The sequence below is a fragment of the Salvelinus sp. IW2-2015 genome, unplaced genomic scaffold (assembly GCF_002910315.2).
Source record: "Salvelinus sp. IW2-2015 unplaced genomic scaffold, ASM291031v2 Un_scaffold1124, whole genome shotgun sequence".
NCBI classification, from domain to species: domain Eukaryota; kingdom Metazoa; phylum Chordata; class Actinopteri; order Salmoniformes; family Salmonidae; genus Salvelinus; species Salvelinus sp. IW2-2015.
The window spans coordinates 318158-330003 of NW_019942739.1; the positions used below are offsets into that span (position 1 = coordinate 318158).

Here is an 11846-nt window from a genome sequence, read left to right on the forward strand (position 1 = left end):
TGGTGGTGTGTAGTAGTATATAGTCTATATGTGGTGGTGTGTAGTAGTGTACGTGTGGTGGTGTGTAGTAGTGTATAGTATATATGTGGTGGTGTGTAGTAGTGTATAGTATATATGTGGGGCTGGTTGCTGAGTGTAATCTATGTCTCTCAGATGGCTGTGAGGGCCAGTCCCTGATGACGGTGTCTAGGAGCGGCCTCTCCCTGTCGCACGCCTCCCTCTTCTCAGGTATCTGGTCTGGCGGGGGCGGGGGGGAGGAGGGCTAAGGAGGCCAGGGAGCAATGGGTTTGGAGGGTAGGGTTGGGCTCTAATCCAGGTTTCATTAACCAAATACACTGCTGAACTCACCAGCTCCCGCTTTCTCCCGTTGTGCTATATACAAACACGTGACTGGCTCAACTGTTCTGGGGAACTACGGTAAACTTCATCATGTAAAATAAAAAGGTGAAAGGAACAACATCATCTGCCTCATCATCTGCGGATAACATATGTTTACATTGCCAAAGCAAGTGAGAGAGATTAATAAACAAAAGAAATAATAAATAATAAAAATTCACTGTAAACATTAACACTCACAAAAGTTCCAAAAGAATAAAAACATGTCAAATGTAATTGTATATATACAGTGTTGTAAYGATGTGCAAATAGTTAAAGTACAAAAGGGAAAATAAATCAACACAAATATAGGTTGCATTTACAATGGTGTTTGTTTTTCTGAGATAATTTCCTTATTCATGTCTAGGCAGATGTAAAATGTTACTGTTTTGATTAATTTTAATGGAGTGGGATAGGTCTGCTCTATACCAAATCAGCATTCCCCCTGAGTCTCTTCCCTGTTTCACACCTGGTAGTTTGGTGGATGGGGACTACCAGTTCTCTGTAACCTAGAGGGCAACCAGTGGGTCCGTCTCCTTTATACCATGTTTCTTGTAGGATGACAATGTTTGTATTTTCAGTTTCTTTGAAGTCTTGAGTTCCTGCTCTTTAGTCCAAAGGCAGCTGACCTCAGACCTTGTATATTCCAGGATGAGATAGTAAAAGCTTTGTATTCCATAGTGTCTAGTGTTGTTTTTGTGTGGTTTAGGCCCCGGACCATCACAGTAGGTGTGAGCAGAGCATGTTGGGCATCTGATACATACCTCTTAGGTCGCAGGATRTGGCTTGGGTGGGTGTAATAGTAGGGGTTGGGCCTGTTGCTCTGCTCACGGCCTGGGCATATGTCCTGCTGTTATGTTGAGGTTCCTTTATCTCTCTTTCTCTCTCTCTCTCTCAGATGCAGACATAAAGCGCGGTGTGACATCCAGTGTCCGCTCTTTCCTCAGATCAGAGTCTATGTAAGAACGACTTCCTCCCTTCTAGCCTCAAAGGTGTTGGCCCAATGCCAAATCGACCTCTAGATCCTTTGCCCTATGCACTTGTGGAGATTTKAGAGGATTTGACAGGTATAAACAATTTAAGAGCACGCACCAACTTGCCCTCTGATAGGATAAGTCTTGTCTAAGATCTCCAAAAGTGTATAATCTATGGGCACAATTAGTTGTAATGCAAATATGAAAATCATAACTGGCATGTAGAAATGGTAGGATAAATTATAAATTGCCACTTCACATGAAAAAGGTTGCCGACTCCTGGTAGGGGAGAGTGGGCTAAGTTGAGCCACCCTTGTTTTCTAGGAAACCATACACAAAATGAATAATTTGACCAAATATTTAAGAGTTTGTGAAGGAAGAAACCACATGGAAAAAGTTTGCTCCTAAAAACTGATTTTCACCAAGACAAATGAATTTCTTGTGTTACAGGTTTCATGGTGCTTGTAGATAATTGAAAGATTGTTTTATACATCAGTTGGTGTCTCGATCAGCTCCAATATGCGGTCCTAAACCGAGTATGAAAGTGCGTCCTTGTAGCTGTGTGGGCTAATATAGTCAAAATGTATGTCTTTCTATTGCTGGATTTGAAATTGCAACCTTTTTGAAATCAGAGGCAGATGCTTTTATTKTTTGCGGTAGTTAAAATTAGGCTATTGTTTGCACTAGTTAAAATTAAACTGTTTGCGATAGTGTGGCTATTGTTAAAATTAAACTGTTTGGTGTACGCTTGTTCTCTATTCCTACCATCAATCTGTCTCAGTTCTCCGTCGTTCCTCCAGTCTAACTCTGCTGAGTCGGTGGCCATGGGCYTGCTCAGGCAGTTTGAGGGCATGCAGCTCCCTGCAGCCTCGGAGCTCGACTGGCTGGTCCCAGAGCAAGACGCACCACAGAAGGTACACACACACATAGACACACACACACAAACACACACACATAGACTCACACAAACTGAGCTGTATCCTGCTACCCCTCAGCTCCTGCCCATCCCTGACTCCCTGCCCATCTCTCCTGATGACGGGGAGCATGCTGACATCTACAAGCTGAGGATCCGAGTGAGAGGGAACCTGGAGTGGGCCCCCCCGCGACCCCAGATCATCTTCAACATTCACCCCGCGCACAAGTGAGTCCACACACACACACGGGTCACAAACGTAGTTGCTGACTTCACACTATTCTGTTTGCCTTCCCCTTTTTGTCTCTCTCTGTCTCGCTCGCTCGCTCTCGCTGTCGCTTTCTCTCTTTCGCTGTCGCTTTCGCTTTCTCTCTTTCGCTGTCGCTTTCTCTCTTTCGCTGTCGCTTTCTCTCTTTCGCTGTCGCTTTCTCTCTTTCGCTGTCGCTCTCTCTCGCTGTCGCTGTCGCTGTCGCTCTCTCTCGCTGTCGCTCTCTCTCGCTGTCGCTCTCTCTCGCTGTCGCTCTCTCTCTCTCGCTATTTCTCTCTCGCTATGCCTCTGCGTCTCTCGCGCGCTGCCTCTCTCTGTCAGTTTGTCTCTAGTTCTGTCTTTTTGTTGTTTTCTGCCTGTCTCTCTCACTAACCCGCCTCCCTCCCCTTTTTTTCTCTATCAGGAGGAAGATCGTCGTGGCCAAGCAAAACTACCGCTGTGCAGGCTGCGGGACTCGCATAGACCCAGGTACAAAYCACATTGAAGATACCCGCTGCCATAGCACAACCACCCATGTTATCCCTATCCCACAGTGGCCAGTTTGTGTCAACCCCCGCCCCCCTTCCTCACTCACATTGAAACTCTTAACCCCCCCCACCGGACAGACTACATCAAGCGAATGCGCTACTGTGAGTACCTGGGCCGCTACTTCTGCCAGTGTTGCCATGAGAACGCSCAGGCGGTGGTGCCGGGCCGTGTGCTGAGGAAGTGGGACTTCAGCAAGTACTATGTCAGCAACTTTGCCCGGGACCTGCTGGGCAAGATATCAGGAGACCCCCTGTTCAACCCCAACGACATCAACAGTGGCCTCTACAAGAAGAACAAAGCCCTGGAGACTGTCCGGGTGAGAGGACTTGATTTTGTTATACTTGCCTGGTTAGTTTAATGCTGGTTAGWTTAATGCTTATCTTATTTTAGGTTTGGTTAGTTACTTTACCACAGTTTACTGTAACTCACCTGTACTAGAAGGAAAATGCRTTATGGTTATGAGTTTGAAATGCATTCTGTGAACTAAGTACATTTTCCTAATATTCTTCAGGTTTTGAGGGTCCAACTATTCCACATGAAAAACCTCTTCAAGACCTGCCGCCTAGCTAGAGAGTAAGTTGTATTTGTATTTATTATGGATCGCCATTAGCATTCCTGGGGTCTAGCAAAATGAAGGCAGTTTATACCATTTTAAAAACGTTACAATACATTCACAGATTTCACAACACACTGTGTGCCCTCAGGCCCCTACTCCACAACTAAGGGTTGGTAACAGGCTGATTGGTTGGCTATTTGAGCCGGTWAAGGGGGCTTTACTATTCTTAGATACAGGAATGACATTTGCTTCCCTCCAGGCCTGAGGGCACACACTTTGTAGTAGGCTTAAATTGAAGATATCAGAAATAGGAGTGGCAATATCATCCTCTATCCTCAGTAATTTTCCATCCAGATTGTCAGACCACGGTGGCTTGTCGTTGTTGATAGACAGCAACACTTTTTTTTTTTTACCTCTTCCACACTGACTTTACGTAATTCAAAAGTACAATTATTGTCTTTCATAATTCGGTCAGATATACTTGGATGTGTCGTGTCAGTGTTTGTTGCTGGCATGTCATCCCTAAGTTTGTTTATCTTGCCAATTTAAAAAGTCATTAAAGTAGTTGTGCGTGTTCTGCAATAACTGGTATTATTGGTATGCGACGGTCCATTCCGTTGACATGTAGTATTCCTGTATGCGACGGTCCATTCCGTTGACATGTAGTATTCCTGTGCTACTCCTCTGAGATGGCTGTTTGTCTGCACTGGCAGGTAAACTATTCCAGCTATGGATGGTATTGTTGGTATGAGTTCCCCTGACGTGTGTCCCTGCGTTTGGCCCCACAGCGTGCTGGACCAGTTCGACAGCCTCCCTGGTCACCTGACTGAGGACCTGCACCTGTTCTCCCTCAGCGACCTTAACGCTGTGCGCAACGGAGAGCTGGCCCCCCGGCTACGAGAGCTTCTGAAATTGGGTTCTGCGCACGTGGCTGGCTGTGTGGTRAGAATGCTTATCGTGAACCAGATACTCCTGTTGTCACTGTAGTTAACTCTGAGATACGCTAATAGAGATACATTGTTGATTTTGATATGGSGATGTACATTTTGAATTGTCTTTCTACTCTATCCCAGTTAAATACAATAACATATTTATGAGTAGCATGATTGGTCTTCACCAATCCAGTGTGATTTGTGAACTAACATTCTGAAGTTGTCATTCTATAAGATGGCTCTAGTACTGTTTGTGTCAAATGACTGTTTGCGCTGTGTGTTCCAGTGGACTTGTGGGTGTTCTAACATGACATTTTCAAAGTAAAAAAAATAAAACGTTTTATTCTCAGTGTTTGGCTCTTGCCCTCAATGTCTCAATTTCCCCTCTTTCCCTGTCTTTGTCTCCTACAGCTGTGTCAGGCCAAGGGCTTTGTGTGTGAGTTCTGCGGCAACGACAAAGACATCATCTTCCCCTTCCAGTTGAACAAGTGCACGTGCTGCGAAGGTGAGCCCCCCCTGCTGGTGGGAGGACTGGTTGTCCCACGGGCCCCCTCTCCCTTCCTCTCCCCCTCCTGGAGAAATTGGAAGTTCCGCAGGCTGGCCAGGGCCCTGTCCCAAGACAAGAGAGAGGGAGAGGGAGGAGAGGAAGAGAGTGAGGCAAGGGAAGATGAGGAGAAATGGACTGGAGAGAGAGGAAAGGAGAGGAGGAGAACAGAAGGGGAGACGAGGAGGTTATTCACAGCGTTCCAACATGGAACTCTGGCCAAGGCCTTTTGGAGTAAAGAAAAGGAGGAAGATGAGGAGCTAGAAGAAGGAGAGAGGGAAGGAGAAACCCAGACAGGGAAAGGAATGGCGGAAGGAAAGTTTGAAACTGAGGATGTTGAGAACAAAGAAAGAGAGRACAGGGAAGACAGTGAGGGAAGTGCAGAAGGACACGTGAAGAAAGAGAAGGGCAATTTATTTAAGGCCCTCGGTGTCAGCAAACTAACCARCACTTTCTCCAAGGACAAAGGATCCAGGGAAAGAGAGAAAGAGAAACAGGGGGATGCGGATRGGACAGAGAAGGAAGAGAGGAGAGGACTCTGGAAAGTCCCTGGGGTTGGGAGGCTAGCGAAAGCGTTCTCAAAAGGGGAAGTAGAGAGGAAAAAGGAGAAAGGAGAGTTAGAGGAATTAGACAAGTGTGACAGTAAAGGGAAATTCTTTAAAAAAGATTGTTCAGAAAAAGGAGAAAGTGAAGTACGGGAGAGTAACAGCAGCGTAGTAGTGGAAGGAAAGRACGGACGGTTCACAGTGAAACCTCCGGTTTTGGGCCTTAGGTTGCTCAACGTTTTCTCCAGAGACACCAGAAAGTTAGAAGGGAGGAAGATGAGTGATGAAAAAGAGAGAATGGAAGAGCAGGAGACCCCATCTAACTGGAGATCCTGCAAAWCACGCAAAGCCAGGAGGATAACAATCGGTAGGGGGGAGAGAGAAAAGAACCGGGGTGAGAGGACGGCGGAGACGGCGGAGGAGGAGAGAAGTAGAGGGGGAGGAACAGAGCAATAGATGGAGGGTGGTGACCAAGGCTCTCTAGCCAAACCAACAGGAAGAGAAGTCAGATAGAGGATGAAGGGAGGGGAGGGAAAGCAGCTTTTCATTGCCCTCTCCTTGGAAAACATAGATGCCTTCTAGACAGAAAGAAATTCCCTCTGAGTATTGGGAAGGATGAGAATAGCAGAAAAGTTTTTGTTACAATCAATCCCATATCAGTTGCTGTATTCCAAATCAAACCCCTATGACTTACTAGTCAATTTGGAATTAGGAAAATATCTTGAATTCCAAAAGACATGATTGAGAGATGCAGAATGTAGCACATTGACTTGTACTAGCTGTMATGGAATCACATGTGGACCGAGTTGAATTGGTATGGAAATAKGTAACTTAGGATATTGTTTACTCGGGTATCAATTCACATTGGCAGTCACAGCCTAGAAGTTAAACTTCCTCGTTAATTTCAATGTTGACCACTTCTTGCGTGGAATTCTTTGCGTTTCTGTGTGTGTGGTGGATTGAGTTTTCTTCACTATGGTGTTGGTGGTTGGTTGGACTGGTTTTTATGGTGCAGGGTGGCACTACTGGTGGAAGGTAGTTGTAGGATGTTCTGACATCTTTGGTTGTGGCTGCCACTGTTGTTTGATCTTGTTTCCTGGCCTGCCCCCTTCTCCCGGGCGCTGCCCCTATGCTCCCGTGTTGCCCTTTTATCCCGGATGTTGCTGTTGCAGTTTTAGGGGACTGTTGAGTTTGAGGGTGGTCATTCGTGCTAGGCGGAAAAATCACAGGTATTGACGGAAGGACGAAATAGGTGGTGTTGCGTACAGCGTCCAGAGCCTGACGCATCCACCGTGACGGTCACCAAACATGCCCACCCAGACCCTCCCCTGCGACTTTGTGCGCTGGTGCGGGAGTCGTCCTAGATCGGCTGTTCGCGAGCCTTGAGGGGGGGTTCTGTAACAGGTCCTGTCCTTTTTATGTTGTTTTGTGTAGTGTGTTTATAAGTCAGGGCAGTAGTGTTTGGTGAGGCAGTCCCTATGTGTGTTTTCTAGTTAGGCGTTTTTGGTGGCCTGGTTATGGCTCTTAATTAGAGCGGTGTTTTGCTTCTCTTTTAAGATGCAGTATTAAGCTTAGTGCTTTCTCCATGTTTCGTCTTCGGTGCAGTGGATTGCGTTCCCCTGGTCCATCGATGTTAGGTCTGGCTGCACCGCAATACCGGGGCCTGTTCTCGGTTGTTCGGTTCCTTTCCGACCTGTAGTCCTTGTCTTCCTGTCCGTACACTGTTACCGTAGAGACAAGTAATGTCAGGTCTTTCCGTCTACGATGCTTTCTTGTTTGTATCTTTGAAGGTTTATGTTTTCTCTGTTTCGCCATCTATTTCCCGTGATTAAATGTCAATATAAGAGGGCTTAAAAGATATATCTAGTTTTTCAAAAATATTTGAGTGTCTGACCTCTCTCTTCCGCTCCTCGTATCACTCAAGAAGCGCGTGAGCGAGCAACAACCCAACTATTAAAGCCATGTTATAAAAAGTTGCACAATGATTTCAAACGTGTCTGCAGGGCAGCATCGCTTACTGATCGTAAACACGTGACAGTCTGATGGGCCTTGGAAGAAGCTATTTTCAGTCTCTCACGATGTCCAGCTTTGATGAGCACCGTGTACTGACCGCACCCTTCTGGATGTTTGTTGAATGCGAGTGTAGGCCAATGACATGTCAAAGTTAACAGATCTATTCTGGTAATTTTCGCTTCTTTGTCCCCTGTGGTAGACATAGGGGCCAGCTGTTGCAGTGTGGCGATGCGGCAAAACACATGGTCTGGTGAGGAACCCTATGGGTCGGTATGGCAAACTGAAAAGTCGGTGTTGTTTCGATAAGTCTGGTAATCCCAGGTAGGTGCAGAAAGTGACATGAATTTCCAATCTCCTCATCTATTTCCATTTATTCCCTCTGTTTCAGACTTGTGTGTTTTAAGCAAATAGGTATAAAACTGGCCGTTCAATTTGCTAGGACCCCGAGGAGGATCAATATCTATGAGCATGCGCGAAACTCACCACCCCATTAGATCCTTGAAGAATTAAACAACTCTAAACACACACTCTGCATTCAAGTCGTTTCTTTACATCAACCGCCCCTCATATAGGGTCCGATGATCAACTGGTACCTCGCGAGCGCACCATCCACGACCTCTCCTTGCTCCACCTACTCCCCTGCCCCTCTCTTGCCCAACCTGACAGAGGAGAGAATTATGGTACCAACAATATGAATGGACTAGCGCTTATAGATTTGACTCCGTGTCCAATTGGGAAGCTACAGCTCTCAGGCGTCTCCCAACCCGGACATGTTTTCCCAGATCGCATGAGAGGTGGCCGTCGTTAGTCACGAGCTTGACAGAGGATACTAAGAGCTCCAGACGCTACAAAAACCTGGAGGGAAGCTGGCAGTACCGAGGGAGAAAGAGATATAGGGAGAGTGAAAAATGTAAACTGTTGACGTTTCACCAAGATGGCAGGAAAGAACCCAACCAGCAGTAGGTAGCAGAGAATGTACATAACCATAAATAAACAGCTCACTTGTTCACCGCATGGCTGAAAGGACATAGCGAAGGTGACAAGTGGAGCTGAAGGACCTGGCGTATGCGGCGCTTAACAGTCCGAGCAGAGAAGCCAATACCTAAAACTTGGGAGAAGAGAAGGAATGCACTATACACAGCCACCAGCGATTCTAACATTATATAGAGCAAGGACAAGTTTCTGGCCATAAAGTTCTAGTGTATCAGGAGAGTACTAAAACGACGACACAAGGAGGGAAGCTTGAGGAGCTATGACAGCCAGCAGCCTGACAATCCCGGACCGAAAGGGGACTCCCGAAGAGAGGGGACATAGCAGTCATAAACAGTCAGAATTGTACATATGCGAGGACCCGAAGAGACTAGGCCGGATCATGTATGTGATTAGCTAGAACGCTTTGAAGTTGGAGACATAGAGAGGCCATTCTTTTATTTTAATGGACAACCGAGGATGCTTGGCCTCCTGTGGAGAGTAAGCTGACATTAGGAGCACAAACGCACCAGGGCAAGAGGAAAGGAAGAACGAAGTGCCACGGCACAAAAGGTGCTGGACAACATTCTGTGACGACGCACCTAAGAAAGGGAAAGAAAACAAAGAACAATGCGTATTAATAATACACACGTGACCCTCTGCGAACAGCAGCCCCCCGCTCCATGTGCACGCGATCCCAACCCTAACCGCAGAGCGACCGTTTCCTCGATCACACCTGAAGGGCGAACAACCAGAGATCCCAAGGAAGAACAGAGAGAAAGAGCAGCGAGCCCACAACAAGGGGACTACACTGGATAGTCCAGGGATGGACGCAACGAGTACGGCAAGGAGACCGAGAGACTCGATGGGCAATAGGTCACCTGCGTAACCTAGTACATATAGGTGCCAGAGTGGCTAGACAGCAAAGGTCTTGAAAGAGTGTGCCTTCAAAATCGAGAGAGAGGACAGCTAGAGAGGAGACACGCGTTTCGCAAAAGCAGGAAAAGGGGGGCAACGAAGTTAGTAACTGGCCGGAAATCTGTAGGCAAAGATGTGACCAGTTAGAGAAATGAGGAACAATTACTTAAAAAAAAGTAACTTCACTCTTGTGTGCAAGAGATACAAGGGGAGAGAAGGTAAGCAGACTCACGCAAGCCCCGCTGAGTTACTGCTCAACCAACACGAAGAGCTCCGCTGTTGAGATCACAGGGTGGAAAGGGGAGCGGCAAGTGCGGTGGCAAAGGCACGCCGAAGCACGGACCCGTTCATCACGACCCTAAGGTGCAGCATAAACCTCCCCGTTTATGGGGCCATTTTCATTGATTGCTCTAATTCAGTTGGTTGCTACCAGAGAGCACCCAGAAAGTTAGAAGGAGGAAAATGAGTGCCCAAATGAAAAAAGGGACGGAGAGATGATGTGAAGTTCGAGGAGACCCCATGGTTCTGTAACGGCGAGATCCGCGTCGAAAACTCACGCAATCAAGGACGCCGGTGAGCGATCTTATGACAAATCAGAGAATAAGAAGGAGAGGAGAAAGAGAAAGAGAGACCGGTGGGGTGAAGGTGCGAAGTGGGAGCAGGCTGAGGACAGGCAGAAGAGACGCGAAAGGAAGGACCCGAGGAAGTAAGTGGAGGAGAGACCCCCAAAACTGGAGCCACGCAAAGGAAAAGGGCAGGCAGGCGGCCCAGAGATACAGCATGGAAGGGCGAAATCAAGTGAGATCAGGGGAAGGCCGTCCATAACCACAAATACCAACAGTTGAGAGAAAAGAAAGTACAATAATTCGGCACGATAAGGAAGAATAGAAAGCAGGGACGCGAGGAGGCGGAGGGAAGAGAGCAGTGCATTTATCAATAGTCGAGCAACACGTCTCCCTTCGCGAGAAAAACCGACAACGTAAGCAGTGACCATATCCACGGACCAGAGAGAGAACGACCATTGCCCCTCTTGCGAGGAGTAATTCCACGCGAACATGCAAGGATGAGGACACAGACAATACGAACGAAAATGATTCTCCTCATAGTAAACACATCGCCAAGATCCCATCATACAAGGGCTCTCGCACATGCGGGGATAATATCCGAGAAAAATCGCAAACCCCTAACAGATGAGCGTACTAGGTGTCAAATGTGGAAGATTAGGAAAATATTCTTGGAATGTCCAAAAGACCTTATGAACAGATTCCGCCCAGTGCAGGAAGTGCTCCACATTGACTCTCGTCCTGGAGTTCTAGATACAATGGACGAGTCACTATGTGGACGACTTGACGCGAATAATACTCCATGAAGATCAGAAAGAATAGTTGTCACTGGCGCCTAGACCGAAGGGAACTCCCTCTCGATATGATTCCTTAGTGGGGTAAGTCGAGTCTCCACAGTTGGGCGTTGGTTCCAGAAGGTCATCGAAGACGACCCAGCCCGAGATAAGAAATTGATAGGGAATCATTCGCTGCCTCGTGTCATATCTTGCAGATGACTGTCATTGTACCACGTTCTTGCCCGCGCTGGAAACTTCTTTTACGCGTTCTCTGATGTCGTGATTGAGGCTCCTGGAATTCTTCGAGCAGTTTTCTTCCACGTATCGGTGTTCGAGTGTGGGTTGGTCTGGACTGGTTTTTTGGTCGCAGCCGTCCCGAGGTGGCACTACTGGTGTGGGAAAGGTAGTTGCCCATACGCCTGTATCTAGAAACCATCTTTTATGGCTATATCGCGTCCGTAGCTTGACCACTGGTTGTTTGATTTCTGTTTTCCTGGCCTATCTATGAATACAAGCTTCGGTGCCAACTCACTGGGGAGGCATCTTAAAGGGCCTCTCGGCCAGCACCCCGGCTGTGGTGCCTTCCACTTGAGCTTCATGGCCTCTGCACTTGGTGCCTCAGCGCACTGAGCTCTGGGAGAGCGCAATCAGCGGTCCTTAAAGCGGATCGAGCTGGACAACCTGAGCTCTGGCCTCTCCTTGGTTGCCTTCACTGAGCTCTGGCCTCTCCTTGCTGCCTCACTGAGCTCTGGCCCTCCTTGGTTGCCCTCACTGAGCTCCTGGCCTTGGTCTCAGCTGCTCTGGCCTGCGGTCTCACTGAGCTCTGGCCCGGTGTCATGACTCTGGTCCTTGGTGCCTCACTGAGCTCTGGCCTTCTCCTTGGTGCGACTTCACTGAGCTCTGGCCTCTCCTTTGGGCCTGCACTTGAGCTGCTGGCCTCTCCTTTGTGTGCGTCCACTGAGCTCTGGCATT

At 47.6% G+C, this 11846-nt stretch overlaps 1 protein-coding gene across 1 annotated transcript in view; it reads left to right on the forward strand.

The window, feature by feature from the left end:
• Positions 1 to 11846, forward strand: part of LOC112069804 (run domain Beclin-1-interacting and cysteine-rich domain-containing protein) — a 62196-nt gene that overhangs the window by 47082 nt on the left and 3268 nt on the right. The window contains 9 exon segments of the mRNA XM_070438703.1: positions 154 to 228; positions 1274 to 1334; positions 2131 to 2263; positions 2345 to 2490; positions 2934 to 2998; positions 3136 to 3374; positions 3570 to 3631; positions 4403 to 4556; positions 4958 to 5051. Coding sequence (XP_070294804.1) covers positions 154 to 228; positions 1274 to 1334; positions 2131 to 2263; positions 2345 to 2490; positions 2934 to 2998; positions 3136 to 3374; positions 3570 to 3631; positions 4403 to 4556; positions 4958 to 5051 — 1029 coding nt within the window.